Raw genomic sequence first — 18,133 nt, 5'->3', positions numbered from 1 at the left:
GACCTAGAATAGCACCTCATCCACTGAGCAGGCTTTTGATGATTCCAAGACAGATGCATCAGATATCCAATCCTTCAATCATTCTTTATTAAATATAATTTCTAGGCAGGGCACCATCCTTCTTTGAAGATCTCAGTTTCCCTTTGCCTAATTAACTCCTACTCTTCTCAGCAGTTAGCTTAAACGTCACTTCCAGCACCTCCAAGCAATGTGTCCATTTTCCACACAGGGAAAGCGAGAAGGCAGAGGGTAAAATACCCAGCCTGTCCTCATATAGCTTGCCCCCTCCCCACTCTTTTTTTAATTCTGAAGAAAAGCTTCTTCATGCACATCCACCTACACTTCATTTACCGGGATATGGTCACATGGTAACCTTTAGCTGCAAGGGAGGCTGGAAATTCTAATATTTTGCTTTCCAGTTACTCTTGCAGAGAAAGTCATGGCTGTAAGATAAGCCAAGTGATAAAGCATATATTGCAAGAATTACAAGCTATAATTTTTAAAATGCTTTGGAGGACTGCAAGGCAAACTAAATAATCAGCTAACAAAATAGTTACACAAAACAAACTTTTGCCACCGGGTAAAGCTGTGCAACTTTCTAATTGGGTTTAAAGCAAAAATATAAACAGGTCACCAAAAAATGCAAATTCTCAAAAAATAAAGAGCAGGCCGTATGGCCTGACACTGCTCTGTTCTTAAACTTTTCCAGTGACTTCTCCTTCAACTTCCAACTCCATCCACCTTATCCCCAAATATTAATGGTTGTGACTTGTTGTCCAAACAGCATGAAAGTTAGAAATTCTTAAAATACATTTTAAATTGTGGATCACACCAATAGATGACTTGGTCTATAAAGCAATGTGATTTTTTTAAAGGCAACTTAATTTTAGAAACACACACAAATGTTCAGTTGATTATGCTGAAGACCATTTTCTTCTGGTGCGTCAGCATGATTTCTTCATCCAATTAGGTACTTTGTCTGCTTTGTGAAACACTGGCAGTTTCATTTCCTGCTAAGGAAACAGTATCTTCAGAACTCAGATAAATCTTTGCCTTTCCAATTTGAGTACTGAAAATAAACAAAGAAAAAATTTAGACACATCTATGTATATTTGGGAATAGTACAGCAAGTCTGTTTTTAGAATCATTTAAAGGTTTAGAAAGGGATTATTGTAATTGAAAAAAATCACCTTTTAATATGAGTATTTACATATGGAAGATCTATTTTTGAAGCTATTCTGCCCGATGCTGCTGGATTTGTTCCTAACTTCTTTCTTTTTGTAAAATAGTTAAAATCACATCATCATCACAATCTACACACATCCACCTAGACTCTTAGAGTGAAGTCTGGGGTGGGTCCGGGGCCCCAATCCTCCCCAGTATATGTTGCATACAACATCCTAAAAGCTCTTTGGAAGTTTTTTCATTATTAGTGTTTTGTTTTAGAAAGAGTCCAAAAGAGGACATGGTGAAAATCTAAAGGCTAAGTAAGACAAGGAGGAAGAGAAAACATTTAAAAATAGAATCACATGGTTTACAAGCTGGGAAAGAGCAAGGAAAAGGGGGACTTGGGAGAAATCATAGAGAAAATGTGCTGAATACCAGGGAAGAGAGATGAGCAATGTAGCGAATGTTTTCTCAAATGTCTGTATAGGGCTCAGTATGACAATGACTTTAATGTGGCATCCAATAGACAGTGGAAGGGGACTACATACAGGGTTGTTTGGTTTCTGGTGTTTATGAAACAGTCCAGATTTTTTCGTTTTCTGTCTGAAAGCAAAAAATCCGAATTCCACATATCGTGGCCTGTGGTGGCTAGTCTTTGCCCAGCCCACTCTCCATTTTCCTTCTTTGGCTCCTTTGCAGAACTCCCCATCCCATCTCCTTGGCCCAGGTGTCCCAGTAAGGTTATCAGTCATGGTACCCTGCCCCTCCCTAGCCTCTTGCCAGGAATTGGCTCAGGGCTGGGTAAACCCAGGCTTCACAGCTCCCACTATTTCCAGATAGTTCTCCAGCTGGAGGCTGTAGCCGAGGGCTGTTGGCTGCCATCTTCCTTGCCTTGAGGGAGCACCTGCTGCAAATGCAACCGAGGGCTGTGGGAATCAGAGCCACTTACTGAGGTACTGGCCTAGCTTTTTGAGCTGTTCCTCCTTCTTAGAATCCCTCCTCATTCTTTGTCCTTGAACTCCCAGCTCAAGCTCCACCCCAGCCCATGGGAAAGAACCACAGCCCCTGTTTACAGACTGCCTCATATTATTGACTATATCACACGGGGGTGGCTCTTCTCCCCACCTAGGTAGGTCCTAAAAGGCTTGGTAGGGGGGCGCCTGGGTGGCTCAGTCGGTTAAATGTCTGCCTTCGGCTCAGGTCGTGATCCCAGGGTCCTGGGATCGAGCCCCACATCGGGCTCCTTGCTCCGCAGGAAGCCTGCTTCTCCCTCTCCCACTCCCCCTGCTTGTGTTCTCTCTCTCGCTGTGTCTCTCTCTGTCAAATAAATAAATAAATCTTTAAAAACAAACAAACAAACAAAAAGGCTTGGTAGGGGCCATGTTACTGTTCTTTTCTGCCTCCTGTTGTGTACAGCACAAGCCTGGCATGTAGTAGAGTGACAGGTAAGACTTGTTCAATTCAATTCTTTTCTTGCAACAGAAAATATACTAAAACCAGAATGTTTTTTTTTTAAAGATTTTATTTATTTATTTGAGAGAGAGAGAATGAGAGATAGAGAGCACGAGAGGGAGGAGGGTCAGAGGGAGAAGCAGACTCCCCGCCGAGCAGGGAGCCCAATGTGGGACTCGATCCCGGGACTCCAGGATCATGACCCGAGCCAAAGGCAGTCGCTTAACCGACTGAGCCACCCAGGCGCCCCAGAATGTTTTTCTAATACGTGATCACATTAAGTGGCTGCTTAAGAAACATTTACTGTGCATAACTTGTATTATCTCATTTAATCTGCACAACCAACCTGTGGGGTAGATGTTCAAGTTTATGACCTTGGAATTTTGAAGTTCTGTGTTATAAACTGCAATGAACACAAGTACCTCTGACTCCAAATTCTGTCTAAGAAAATGTACTGCCCGTGATGGCTCCTTGCCACCCCCTCCCACCAACCAACAAGCAAACTTGCACCACATTACTATCCCCGGCATCTCCGGGGTAAAGGACATTCCGAGGACAAGGCCTTACAAGCTGAATAAACTGGGACAAATCATCCATTTTGAGTTCTGTCAAACACATTTCCCAAGCAACAAAATATGTGATTCAGCATAGAAAAAAACTAACCATTCACTCAGATAACACATTTTATGAGAAAGCTTTTGGCTAACCTTAATAACCCTGCCCCTGCAGGACAGGCGTCCATTTGGGGAATGGAGGGAGGGAGGACAAGCCAGTTGTTGGACTGGGACCTTCCGGAACTACAGCTGTGACCCTTAACAAGTTAGCTGACCTGAGCCTTTCATTTGCTTTGACTTCATTTGTGTGTTTAATCCCAAAGTTGCAAATAACAGGAAACGAACCACAGTTTAGCCAGTTAACATCAAAGGTAGGAGACCAGGAGGCCAACTGTGAAAAAGAATTAAAAGGGTAAAAAAATCCAGTGAGTCACACCCTTTCAATACTCCTGAGAACCACAAGAAGCAAAATGTGTGGGAACCTACAAGTGGACACCTCAAATAAGAACAGACCTGGTGCTCTTTGAAAAATGTAAAGTTCCACACAAATGTGAGAAATAATACATAAGCCATAGTTTGGGCAAATACTCATCAGCTGGAAAAATGATTTTTAATGGCAATTAATTTGGGGACATACTGATTTGGAGTGCATACATTTCATCCATTCGTTATTACTTGTAGAGAGAATAATCCTTGCGGGAACTTTCGTTTGAATTTCAGACAATAAATGTCACAGATTATGTGGCACTTCAACTTTGAAATAAAAGTTTGTATGCTGTTCTTTAATAAAAATGGCAAGCTTACAAGTCCTGCTGCTGGGGAGAAAGCAGCAGCAATCTGCTCTTTGTAACAGCAGTTCTCAGCCTTGGGGAGCTTTACAAAAATACCGATGCCTGGGTTGCCCCCCTCCCTGCGCCCCTCCCCGAGACTCTGATGTCACTGGTTTGAGTATCGGAATTTTTTAGATTGCCCCAGGTGGTTCAAGTGTGTGGATAAGGGCAAGAAGAACCACTGTCTTCAGGGCTTCTTAGGAAGCAAAGCAGCTGCCCAGAGAAGGAAGGATATTTCTGGAAGTAGGCGGAATCCACAGTCTTGATTCCATAGCCTTTAGCTTAGCACCCTCCACTCCAGGACATGTCCTCCGAGTGTTTCTACTACAAGCAATCTGGACTTCAAACAGCACCTCGTAACCTTCCTATTATTTCAGATGTCCAGGAGCAAAAGGGATAGAGGAAAACTTCCACGGCCACAGCAGTTGTGCTGGGTCTGCTCGACTCCACCACTTAGGCCGAGTTTGGACAAAGCAAAAATGTTCACAATGAGACTGTTTAAGAGATGGGACCCTCTCAGAGCGTATATGTGTGTGTTTTAGCTGAAGTACAGCTGACATGCAATACTAGTTTCAGGTGCACAACACAGTGATTGCACAACTCTACAGACGACGAAATGCTCACCATAAATGTAATCACCATCTGTCACCATACAAAGTTATTACAATATTATCGACTATATTTCCATGCTGTACTTTTCATCCCCGTGACTTATTTTTTTTAAAAAAGATTTTATTTATTTATTTGAGAGAGAACCAGAGACAATGAGCACACAGAGGGAGAAGGTTGCCTGCTGAGCAGGGAGCCAGATGTGGGACTCGACCCCAGGCCCCCAAGATCATGACCTTGAGCCGAAGGCAGATGCTTAACCAACTGAGCCAGCCAAGAACCCCGACTTATTTTATAACTACAAGTTTTTAACTCTTAATCCCCCTCACCTGTGTGTGTGTGTGTGTGTGTGTGTTAACAACAGAGTAACTTGGTACAAAGGCGTAGCACAGCAGTGCTTGACAAATTTACGGCTAGCACCTCTGACTAAAAGTGCATATAACCTTAGCCATAAAAATATTTATGTAATGGTGCATATGCAGGGGTTTTGCTTTCTGTCTGGTTTTATTTCACCTAACAATCAAAGAGAACTAGGAGAGAAAAAAGTGATCTCTAACTCTTATGTTTGACAATTCATCCGAGTAAAGGAGAATGAGGTTTAATGAGAAAGGACCAAAAATAGTATAAAGAAGTGAAAATCGGATTGAAAACAAAGACAAATTTTCAAGAGTCTGCTTTCAAAATGAAAGGTTCATTGCTGTGACTTTGCTGTAATTTCATTTTGATAATTTCGATTTGATTTAAATTTGGCTCCCCTCTTTTTTTCTCAAGTGTCTGCCAAAAACATTGGTGTTTCCCTGATGTACACCTCAGAATCTGCAAAGGGATGAAGATATCCATATCTCTGGGTTAAACACCGAGAGAAGAAAACAGTATGGAGGTTTCTCAAAAAATTAAAAATAGAACTACCACATGATCCAGCGATCCCACTTCTGGGTATTTATCCAAAAGAACTCAAAGCAGGATCTTGAGGAGATATCTGCACCCCCATGTTCATTGCAGCATGATTCACAGTAACCAAGACAGGGAAGCAACCCAAGTGTCCAGTGATGGATGAATGGACAACGAACTGCAGCAGATACACAGAATGGAATATTATTCAGCCTTAAAAATGAAGGCCAGCCTGGGACACCTGGCTGGCTCAGTTGGTAGAGCATGTGACTCTTGATCTCAGGATTGTGAGTTCAAGCCCCCCATAGGGCGTGGAGCCTACTTAAAAAAATAAAAAGGACATCCTGTCACATACTACAACACGGATGAACCTCAAGGACATTATGCTAAGTAAAACAAGCCAGTCACAAAAGACAAATACTGTATGATTTTATTTATGTGAGGTATCTAAAGTAGTCAGGTTCATAGAAACAGGGGCTGAGGGGAGGAGGGAATAGGGAGTTATCATTTATTGGGTTTCAGTTTCGGTTTCACAAGATGAAAAGCTTCTGGAGCTCCTTTTCACAAGAGTATGAACATATTTAATGCTACAAAAATGATTAAGATGGTAAATTTATGTCATGTGTTTTTTACCACAAATTAAAAAAAAAAAAAACACCTTGGTTTCAAGCATCAAAAACAGAATTTGGGCAACTTAAAGGAAGAAAATTTGGGAAGACTATTTAATCACTTTTGGAATCTCTGGGAAGCCCGAAGATCCACGATTAGCCTGTAAGAACAAGAAAGAGTAGGAATCCAGAAATTCAGTGTTCCCTTTAAGTTGGAGAGTTTTCTGTGTTCCCCTGACCGGAAAGCATTCAATAATAAATCTCAGGTTTGTAAATATGAAAAAACCCTAAAAACAAAAACACTAAAAACTACAAGAGAAGACTGAGCTAAAGGAAGTCAAAGGGTTTGGGCAGCAGGTGTGCTCCGTTCCAAATTAGAATGGGAACACTCATTCAGGGACAGCCTCGGAAACAATGGAAGGCTGGGGACTCAACAGTCCCGCTCAAAGATACTCCATTGTGATGTCAGCATTTTGATCTAAGTCTGAGTCTATTCTCCCTGTATTGAAAAAAAAAAAAAGTCTCTCTTTGGTGGGAACTAAAAACACGATCTGATTCATATTGAATTTTTCCCAAAAGTTACACAAAGGGAAGTAATAATGCTGACTGTGAGAACTGAAGTGGAAATCAGATCTCAGCCCAACCAGAACAACCAATGGAGACAATAGACAATAACTGTGACTCTAATGAAATTCATTTCTCAGCTGAAGGCACTGGGCCCATGTTTCTCTTGCTCTATTCTTAGCACTAAATCTAACTGTTTCCCTTTCAGGGAAACAGATCTCTTCAGTTTGAAACAATAGATATTCACACTGCAGTCCATATTTTCTGGGTTCTCAGCGTTGCCGAAAATGTCATGACCAGCTCGCTTCCCCCACAAGTTATGGCCAAGATTTCCCCATCGGCAGGGAGTCACGGCTGTTTTCAGAACATGCGTGTGCAGAGCCAGGCTAAGGGGCCCAAATCTATGCAGCAGGAGCAGTAGTGATAAAAGGAGGGAAGGCTCAAAAGCTGTGTCTTACTCACCATCTCCCGGGCTAGCCTTGCCATTTACCGGCATTCAGCAAATGTTATTGAATGAATAGGACAACTTTGGTATCTTTATACATAACACATCAAAAGGAGCTAAAAGTTGAGTTAAAGTGGTTCTAGCATTACAATCCCTTAATAAGTGCTAAAGGGACGTGTGGTTCGATAAACTGGAGTTCCTAATGACCATGATAGGCCTAACTGCCTACCAAATATCTATTCTCCAATTCGCTCTCAAATTTAAAAAAATCCCAGTTTCTCAGTTGGCATATTATTTCCCAACTAAAAAACTACATTTGTCAGGCTCCACTGCAGCAAGGTTAAGTTATAGTCAACAAGTAAGCTGAAGTAATGGGTACAAGTTCTGCGAAGTCTTGAAAGGAGGGCGGCATGTGCTCCTTCCTCTTATCTTCCATTCTGCAGCTTGGAACCATAATGTGATGGCTGGAGTTCCAGCAGCCATATTAGACTATAAGGATGATGATCATATCCTAGGGAGGGCAAGGTGGAAATCTTCAAGGTAGCCTGGGTCCCCTATGACCACGGAGCTGTCATTAAGAGCCCTCGATTGGTACCTTCTAAACTTTTATTTGAGAAATTTCTGTCTTTTTAGCCCTTAGATTTAGGGTCTCTATTACTCACAGCTGAACCCAATCCTAACTGACACAGCTGTCAGAAAACACAGAATTAGGGGAAAGGTCTCAGGAGTATACATTCCTTCTCCCCTTCCTCTCCTCAAGACATCAAACTGTCTAGGGAGGGTACCAGTCCTCTACCTCATAAAGGCATTCCAGCTTAGACTGTTTTTATGATATATTCCTATAAAACAGCAAAGGTGGTTTAACTTGACTGGCAATCTCCCAGCTCCTGACTTCTCTCCCCTGCTCCTAGAAGCCAGTGCGGTGCCATGCTACTTACCAAAGACTCCCTTTGGCCTTTCTGTCCCCCTCACTCCTGACCCCCTTTTTTTTAAGATTTATTTATTTATTTTAGGGAGAGAGAGAGTGTGTAAGCGAGCAAGTGGAGGGAGGGGCAGAGGGAGAGGGAGGGAAATCTTCACATAGACTCCCTGATGACTGTGAAGTCCGACGCAGGGCTCAATCCTAGGACCCTGAGATTATGACCTAGGCCAAAACCAAGAGCCAGATGCTTAACCGACTGAGCCACCCAGGTGCTCCAAATCCTGACCAAAGTTTTCTAAGCCCGTCTTCTTCATACAACAAAATTATCTAGTGCCTCTTGCAATCTGAAAAAACTGATTCAGATATTTCAGGAGAATAAATGACGAGTGGTCTTAATTTGAGAAGAAGAGTAGGTGAGCACACATTCTACATGTGTATAATTCAGAATGCACTCGTGACAGGTGGGGGGAGAGTGAGAGTGGAGCATAGTTGTAAACCAACTTGTTCAGGCCACATGGGCAGCGAGGCACAGACCTGGGACATGAATCCGGGCCTTCTAGCTTCCAGTTCAGCATTCTTTCCTTCGAGCCAAGGGGCCAGACACTTCAGAACTGGTGTTACCAAGTCCAGGGTCACTACAAGGAGCATGTGGGTGAGATGTGCACCTTATGAGCTCTGCCAAGTTGGAATCTGTTGACAGAGCTGAAGCCACAGGAAGCCGCAGGAGTGGGAAGCATGTGGGGAAGATCATGGGTTGAACTTTCAACCCAAAGGCTCTCAGTAGCACATGACAAGAAAGGGAAGTGGCTCACGCTGTGTGTACTTGACTTCTTTTCCTGTGTAGCTCTTCCACAGAAGTCTTCTGAGGAAGAGATGAAATTATCCAGAAAGCATCTCTATTGCTTCTTCTAGGGCTGAGTTTCTGTAATGGGTCCCATATCTTGTTGGGGATATTCAAAAGTAACAGGTTAGGGGTGCCTGGGTGGCTCAGTCGGTTAAGTGTCTGCCTTCGGCTCAGGTCCTGATCCCAGGGTCCTGGGATTGAGTTCCACATCGGGCTCCCTGCTCAGTGGGGAGCCTGCTTCTCTCTCTCCTTCCCACTCGTGCTCTCTCTCTCTCTCTCTCTCTCGTTATTTCTGTCTCTCGCTCTCAAATAAAATCTTTTTTAAAAAAAGTAACAGGTTATACAGAAATCTTTTTTTCCAATGTCATAAAATTTACATAACATAGAATTTACCATTGTAACTATCTTTAAGCATAGTTAAGGGTCATTAAATACATTCACGTTGTTGTACAACTGTCTCCACCGTCTATCCTCAGCTCTTTTCATCTTCCCAACCTGAAACTCTATCCCCATTAAACACTAACTTCCCATTCCCCTCCCCACTGGCCCTGGCAACCACCCCTCTACTTTCTGTCTCTGTGAATTGGGCTACTCTGAGTGTCTCATATGAGTGGAGTCACACAGTCTTTGTCCCTTTGTGTCGGGTTCATTTTTTACCTAGCATAATGTCTTCAGGGTTCATCCATGTTGTAGCAGGTATCAGAACTTGATCCCTTTTTAAGTCTGAATAATGTTCCGTTGTATGGATATACAGAGGAATTGCTTTTGAAGAAAAAATACACACACACACACACATACACACACATACACAAACACACAAACACACAAACACAGCTACTGACTATGTCTGATACTATACAAGGGGTCTGGATTTTGAGTCTATGGTTCATTCAGTGAGTACATAAGGAGATGTTAGCCTTGCCACACATCAGACACCACTGAAGAGAGAGAATATGTGGACCTGTCCTCCAAGACAGCTCAGAATTGACCTGGGATGCAGACACAAGCAGCTTTAACGTAATATGATGAATGTTGTGTCAAACCAGGTGACACAGATGAATTCGCCCTAGGAGTCAGCACGATTACACTAAGGTTGACCTTTGACGAAGTCTTTAAAAGCAATGAAGACAGGGGGATCTGGGCTTGTGACCTCAAGGGCAGGGCTCTCTCACAGGTCTGGGGTGGGTGTTCCAGCTGCGACAGCTGCATGATAAATAACCCAAAACTTGGGAGGCATAAAAAAACCCATTTATTACGCTCAGATTCAGTGAGTTGTCGATTCCATCATGGCTCAGCAGGGACAGGTTGTCGTGTCAGTTGGAAGACCTGAAGGCTGGCTCTGTCACGTTTGACGGTGGATGCTGGCTGCCTGCCCAGATTGCAGCCAGAACTGTCAGTGGAACCCCTACCCGGGGCCTCTCCGTGAGACCTGTGCTTCCTCACAGCATGGTGACTGCCTTCTGAGGGTGAGCAGAGTGAGGCAACCAGGTGGAAGGAAGCCACATCACCTTTTATGACCTAACCTCAAAAGTCATGCAGCCTCACTTCTACTGCGTCCAATTTGATAGGAAGAAATCACGAAGGTCAGCCCAAACTCCAAGGGAGGAGAATTACACTCCACCTTTTGCTGGGAGGGATGGCTAGGTTCTACAAGAACATGTGGAACCAGAAATATTGCTGTGGCCCTATTTGATCATCACAGGTTTGGCGGTACATGCCTGAGGCTGGAACCACCCTGGCGTGGGGACTCCCTTTGGGACAATGGCTGAGTCCATGAGTATAAATCAGCTGCTATAGGAGTGTAAAGAGTGGTGACCTTGGGCCACCACTCCAGCCCCTGTAATGCCCAATTTCAGTAGGCATTTCAGTTATGTTATGTAGTGACCAGGTGATAAGAACCACACATCTATCTTTCATTTAGAACTGATTAACTCAGGCCTAGTAAAACCCTGGGGTTCAAACACCTGGGGTTCTTGAAAACAATCTAGTGAGGAGAGGGAGAGAGGGAGAGAGAGAGGGAGAACGAGCACACAGTACTGGATTGCCTACTAATTTGGATATGTAAGTGTGTGAGCAATTAACTTAATTACGGGGACGTGACACCTGTCCCTCCAAGCTGGGGAAGAGGCCATACCTCCTATAACTTTCATATGCTAATCTGTGGGCCCGTCTGCCCCTCCACCAGACTGGAAGCTCTTTCGAGGAGAGGACTCTTCTTACCGGGTCTCCCCAAAAGATTCAACAAGCTTGGCCTTTGGAATCACACCTTTGATTTAAATCTCAACTCTGCCGCCTCCTAGTTGTGTAGCCGTGTCATTTCAGTGTGCCAGACTTGAGTGTTCTCACCTCAGACTTATTAAAAAGATTAAGTAAGATTATTTTGCCCTGCACCTAGAAGGCACTCAATAAATGGGAGGTCCTTTCTTTCCCACTAAAAATGGTGAATGGACGGGTACACTCCCCTCCCCCTGCCTTTCTCCATTCAGCTTTTTAGTTTCCAGGAGTCCTTTCTCTCCAACCACTCCTCTAATAGTGAAGGTTCCAGGGACTTTCCCTGAGTCCTGCAGGTCTGCTTTTCCCAGGGGCCGCCCCCCAGGAGTTTCACTCCTTCCCTGTTCCCGCCAGAGTAGGAGGAGGAGTTGGGGAGGCAGGAAGGGGTCAGAGGCTTCAGGCATATGCCCTAGGGGACAGGGAGGAGGTCAGGCTACTAGAGCAAATTAAACCCTTTCCATTCTTTGATGAAGCGAACACCGAGTTCATCTCACGAGGACCCAAACATTCTGTGAGAAGCTGGGGATGTGGCAGTGAGGAAAGACTCATCTTTGCAGACTTCGGGGTTTTATATTAGTCATTAATATATTGTACACGGAGAGGAGGGTAAGACTGCAGGCAAAAGACAGACAAGCAAAATATAATATAGTGATAGTGTAACAACAACAAAGAACAAAACTATGCTGGCTGATCAGAACCCATCCAAGCAAAGATCAACTGAGGTCAAGACCTGGGTGAGAAGGAGCTAGCTCTGCAAAGGTCCAGGGCACCAGGGCGGGGTTGCTCACCTCCAGCACTACTGGATCATTTTCTGCTGGGGGGGCTCTTCTGTTCTTTGGAGGAAGTTTAGCAGCATCTCTGGCCTCCCCCGAGACGAAGCCACTAGCACCCACCCTCCCAAGTTGAGACAACCAAACATGCCTCCAGACATTGCCACGGGTCGCCTGGGGGCAGAACCGCCTGATTGAAAACCCCAGGGCTAAGGCATGGGCATTCCTGGCCCAAGGGGCAAGGCCCCCAGGCTGCCTGACTTCACCAGTTCCAGCCGCCCCTCCCCTGGGGGAATCTGTCAACTGCTACGACTGGCAGATCTTAGAGAGCAAAGGGGTAAACCAGGAAGTGAGAATACTTTCTGGTTCAACACTGCAGCTGTTGCCTGTTCGGCTTCCCCACTTACAGCCTGCAACAGGCCAGTCTCAGAATGCAGCCAGGTGGGCACCAGCGCTCTGTGGCTCTGCGTCACTTCCCGGAAGGTGAGCGGCTCCCCCCTGCTACCCCCCAAACTCAGAGAAGAGCCAGGCAGCCACATTCCCATTCAAGACCAGGTCTTAACCATCTTAACCATTTCCAGCTGTGCAGTTCGGTGATGCTAAATGTTTACACTGTTCTGTAGGCGATCTCTAGAATTTTTTCATTTTGCAAATCTGAAACTGTAGCCATTGACCAGGAACTCCGCCTTTGCCCCTCCCCTCAGCTCCTGGCAACCGTCATTCTATTTCTATTAATTTGACTACTTTAGACAAGGTCCTATCAGTGGAAGCACACAGCATTTGTCCTTTTGTGACTGGCTTACTTCACTGAGCCTAATATGTCCTCAAGGTTCATCCATGATGCAGCATGTGACAGGGTTTTCTAACTTTAAAAAAAAAAAATGGTTTGTGGGGCACCTGGGTGGCTCAGTTGTTAAGCATCTGCCTTTGGCTCTGGTCATGGTCCCAGGGTGCTGGAATGGAGCCCCGCATCGGGCTCCCTGCTCTGCAGGAAGCCTGCTTCTCCCTCTCCCACTCCCCCTGCTTGTGTTCCCTCTCTCGCTGCCTCTCTGTCAAATAAATAAATAAAATCTATTTAAAAAATGGTTTGTTATACGCAAACAATGAATCATGGAACACTACATCAAAAACTTACGATGTAATGTATAGTGATTAACATAATAAAATAAAAAATGTAAAAAATAAAATAAAAAAATGGTCTGTTTTGGATTTCCTTCCTTTCTAGGGGTAATATTCTGTATGGATATCTCACATTTTGTTTATCCATTTGTCTATCAGTGGACATTTGGGTTGCTTCTACCTCCTGGCTATTGTGAATAGTGCTGCTATGAACACGGATGTTCAAGTACACATACAGTGTGTATTTATACCTTATTAGTTATACTAACATCTTTATGGCGATATAATTCACAAACCATACCATTCACCCATTTAAAGCATATAATTCAATAGTTTTCCATATATTCACAGAGCTCTGCAACCATGACAAGTTTAGAATATTTTCATCAGCCCAAAATGAAACCCATTAGCAGTCACTCCCCCTCCATGCCTCACCCCATGATGCTCAGTTGTTTTGTTGTTGTTGTTGTTTTTTTAAGTAGGTTCCACCAGTGGAATGCGAGGCTTGAACTCAGGACCCTGAGATCAAGACGCGAGCTGATATCAAAGGCGGAAGCTTAAACAAATGAGCCACCTAGGTGCCCCAAAGACGGTCAGTGTTACACTCAGTACTGCTGTGAAGATATTTTGTAGATGTGATTAAAGTCCTGGGATCGAGCCCCGCATGGGGCTCCCTGCTCAGTGGGAAGCCTGCTTCTCCCTCTCCCACTCCCCCTGCTTGTGTTCCCTCTCTCCCTGTGTCTCTCTCTGCCAAAAAAAAAAAAAAAAGTCCATAATCAGCTGACTTTAATGTAAATGGGCTTGATCCAATCAGTTCAAAGGCCTAACAGCAGAAGTGAGGTTTCTCCTAAGAAGAAATTCCACTTGCAGACTGTGGCTCCAGCTCACCCCGAGAATTCTAGCGTGCCCTTCCTGATGACTTGCCCTATGGACTTCGGACTTGCCTAGCTAACTCCAGCAATCACCTAAGCCAGTTCCTTGCAATAAACTTCTCAAAATATATCTCCTCCTTGTTCTGTTTCTCTAATTGAATCCTGATTGATACACTCCACTCCCACCCTCCAGAGTGCTAAGCGACCACTAATCTACTTTCTCTATGGATTTACCTATTCTAGACATTTCAAATGTATGGAATCATCCAATATGTGGTCTGACCATATAGTATGTGACTGGCTTCTTAGCATAATGTTTTCAAATGTCATCAATGTGGCATACACCAGTACTGCATTCCTTTTTACGGCTGAGTAATATTCCACTGTATGAAAATGCGTTTTGTTTATCCATTCATCTGTTGATAAGACATTTAGTTGTTTCTACTGTTTGGCTGATATAAATAATGATGCTGTAAACATTTGTGGACAAGTTTTTACGTGCACCATATTTTCATTTCTCTTGGGTATCTACCAAAGAGTGAGATTTGATTCACATGAGAACTCAATGCTTACATTGTGAAGTGCTATCTTATCGTGGTTCTCATTTGTACTGCTGTAACACTAATGATGGTAAAAATCTTCTCATTTGTTTATTGGCCACCTGTGTATCTTCTTTGGGAAAATGTTCCTTTGCCCAGTTTTAATTGGGTTGTCTTTTTATTGTTGAGTTGTAAAAGATCTTTATATATCTGGATACAGTCTCTTATCAGATATATGACTTGCAAGTATTTCCTGCACTCAATGGGTTATCTCTTAATTTTCTTGATCCTACTGTTTATATATAGCACAAAAGTTTTTAAATTTTGAAGTAGTCCAAATTATCTGTTCTGCTCCTTTGTGCTTTTGGTGTTGTAACTAAGAAACCATTGCCAAATGCAAGGTCACGGTTGACTCTTTTACCAAAATTTATTCCTATGTTGTCTTCTAAGAGTTCTAGTTTTAGCTCTTACATTTAGGTCTATGATCCCACACAGTTTCCTAAAAGTCTTACCTATTTGGTAGTGCTTTCCCCGAAAATATTTATGGCACCATCAAAAAACAATTAAACTGTTGTGTTTAAAACAAAATGTGCAATGTGTGCTCTTTAGCATTCTAATCTAGGCTGAGAACAATATTTGAAATGAGCCAGTACTCTCTCTGTAGGACAAATAAATGCTTTCATAAGTACGTCACTTTTGAATGGAGTGCAGTTTATGACCTATTTACTTATGAACCAGCCCAAACAGCTTGCCTCCATAGCGTGAGGGAAGGAAGAAAGACTCTATTGTGAGAATCAGAAAAAATCTAATCACTAATTTGGTCTAAACAAGGGAGCTTAGAACTTTCTATGGCTTTCAAAAACTACTTTCTCTTTGCTTGAGAAAGATGAATAAAAACTGTTTTTTAATGTCTTGTGACCTGGAAATATTTAATGTAAATATAACAGTCCTTTTATATTTTTCCTCTAAAGCTGAGGGGAAGAGAGCATAACATAAATGAAACAAATACCATCTCAACATGCTGTTTCAGGGGGGTTCCCAAGATTACCCACACATGTGGCAATTCACTAAGATGATTCACAGGACTCGGCATACATTTGTCCTTAGGCTTAGATTTATTACAGCAAAGGGTACACAACAAGACCACCAGGGGAAAAAGACACAGGCAGAGTCTGAGGAAATCCATGCACAGGCTTCCTTCATAGGCTCCCTCCTTCCCTGCCTGTGAGGGGACACACTAAACGTGCTCCTTTCCCCGGCAGAAAAAATGCTGCCACACCTGTATAATGCTGCTACCTGGGGACATCATTAGAGACTCAGCACCCAAGATTTTTACTGGGGGCTGGTCACATAAGCAGCCCTGGCCTAGCAACTACCCAAATCCCCAATTCCCAGAAGGAAATCAGGTGTTTGCCATAAATCACATCATTTACACAAACAATATACGTGTAGGGTCTGGTGCCCCAGCTTTTATTGGCTTGGGGAACTTTTGAGAAGCTGAGTTTCCTAAGGGCCAACCATGCAAGCAGACCTTTCTAAAAGACGGCGGTCTTGCACCTGCTATGTTAACTCTTCTGCACAGAGGCCTTAGCACTCATTCAAGCTCTAATTTACAGTTTACTTAGGGAAACATTCAAATTTGGTGTCTAGGAATATTTCAAATTTATCATCATTAGAGTGAGCTGAAGTTTATCCCATCCATGAATTTTTAAAAAGTCAGTATATTACTATAGTAAATACTGTATAGTGGCATGTTTAAGCTACTAAGAGATTTTTAAAGGTCTGTGGCATACCTTATTATGCAAATGGGTATTAATTTTAAATAAATTGTATTTATTCATTAAAGCAGGACCTGCAGGATTTCATCTGGTACTACTCTTTTTTTTTTTTAAGACCTAATTTATTTATCTGACAGAAAGAGAGTGCAAGCAGGGGAAGTGGCAGGCAGAGGGAGAGGGAGAAGCAGACTCTCCGCCAAGCAAGGAGCCTGATATGGGGCTCGATCCCAGGACCCCAGGATCATGACCTGAGCCAAAGGCAGTCGCTCAACTGACTGAGACACCCAGACGCCCCTCATCTGGTACTACTCTTAGGTAGATATTTAAATTCCCTTTTGTACTTGAAAGGAATAAAATATTAAATCTTGTCTATCCGTAATAACATTAAGAATGAGCTAGAGGAATCTATCAAGGATGCCCCAAAAGCCCAACCCTAAGGTAACTTTTGCCAGACTTGCTGGGGACAGAAGGTGTTCCAATAATCACATAAAGAGAGCAAAGGTTAGGTCCCAACAGACTAAAAGTAAAAACATCCATCCAAAACCAATGTCCTGTTGTACAAGACTTGTTTCCTCTGATTACTCTTCTTCCTCCTCTAAAAAAGCTAGGGTACACAAAAAATGTAAAACCACTCCCTAGGTACATTATGTTCACGTTTTAGACAAATATCCTTGGGTGCTTTTCTGCATAAGACCAATACACAGAATTACTATCAGCTAGTTGATCTGCACGTTATGATGATGCTGCCTGTGATTACTGTTTTGTGTACTTGCTTTGTCTTCGCATCTGAACTGTAACCTTATTTCTCCTCCCTGTCCAACATAAGAGAATATCTAGACCATGCACTCAAGGGGTGCTTCATCAATCTGAGGGGGAAAAGTCACAGAGATTGAAGGCCCCATTGAACACACTGAGCACAACCTCCTCTGTGTTTAGATTCAGAAGTCAGAAACAGAGGGACACACACTCTCGGAAGGGTGGCCATCAAACAAATCCAATGCTTATGGGTAGCCCCAAGGGCTCAAATAAAACCAAATCATAATGCAATCTTGAACTTTAAAGAACACACTCAGCACACATTTTGCCACGTATATGTCAGCGCATGAGGTCAGCATTGTGAGACCACTAAGGAAAAAGACACTTGGCCTGGTCTCAGGGAGAGTAGTCTACTAGAGATCAGGAGCGAACTCACGAGGGTAGAGCACGCATGAGGACACAGAAAATCTACAAAGGGATCCGGGAGTTCCAGAGAGAGAAGGTTTTCACGTCTGGAAATGTAGTTCTTTAGAAATGTAAGAGTGATGGTGAATTCAACAGGAGTACAAACAAGTTAAAAAGGTTTTGTAAAGGGGCAAGCTTTTCCTAAATCTCACATCCTGCCTAGAAATGAGGAACAAGAACAGAAGGCGACCCAAGGGGAAACAACAATCGCACAAAGAAATCTATTAGTAGTAGGTTAAGCGTCTTTAGATCAGTGGGGCCCATAAAGAGCCAGGAACACAAAGTGAGGAGCAGAAAACAATGTCATGTTTGCCTGACAGGACAGAGAGGAGATGCAGAAAGGAAGACATATCCTCCTCACCAGCCTCACCAGCAGGAGGCAAGTGGGGAACACGAAGCAGGGAAGGTCGTGGGAGCACTGTGGCCATGACCACATCTAAAGAGCCTCGGTAAGTCTAACACGACACGAAGCAGTCTGCTTTTCTTCATGGAAACAACGTGACTTTGGATCCCGGGGACCATGCCCCCATACGAATCACAGCTTCCCTCTTGAGTAATGCATTCTTGGAGAAGGAGTCAGAAACGAAATCAGAGAGATATGACCCAGAAAATGCCACAGATAAAAGTCACACCACAACTTTCTAAAACTTGGAAAAACGGACAGAAATGTATCATAC

General features: G+C 43.4%; 1 protein-coding gene across 1 annotated transcript in view; it reads right to left on the bottom strand.

Moving 5' to 3' along the window:
• Positions 1-798: 798 nt before the first annotated feature.
• The window catches only part of APOO (apolipoprotein O), an 85,974-nt gene continuing 68,639 nt past the window's right edge, over positions 799-18,133 (bottom strand). Inside the window, exon 8 of the mRNA XM_073901978.1 lies at positions 799-1,069. Coding sequence (XP_073758079.1) covers positions 1,031-1,069 — 39 coding nt within the window. The 3' untranslated portion in view covers positions 799-1,030. The remainder of the gene's footprint in view (positions 1,070-18,133) is intronic.

Source organism: Callorhinus ursinus, unplaced genomic scaffold (genome assembly GCF_003265705.2).
Source record: "Callorhinus ursinus isolate GAN/ISIS: 27379988/994484 unplaced genomic scaffold, GSC_fseal_2.0 scaffold16, whole genome shotgun sequence".
In the NCBI taxonomy this organism is placed as follows: domain Eukaryota; kingdom Metazoa; phylum Chordata; class Mammalia; order Carnivora; family Otariidae; genus Callorhinus; species Callorhinus ursinus.
The sequence above is the reverse complement of the archived record's forward strand: the minus strand, read 5'-3'. Positions and strand labels throughout refer to the sequence as shown.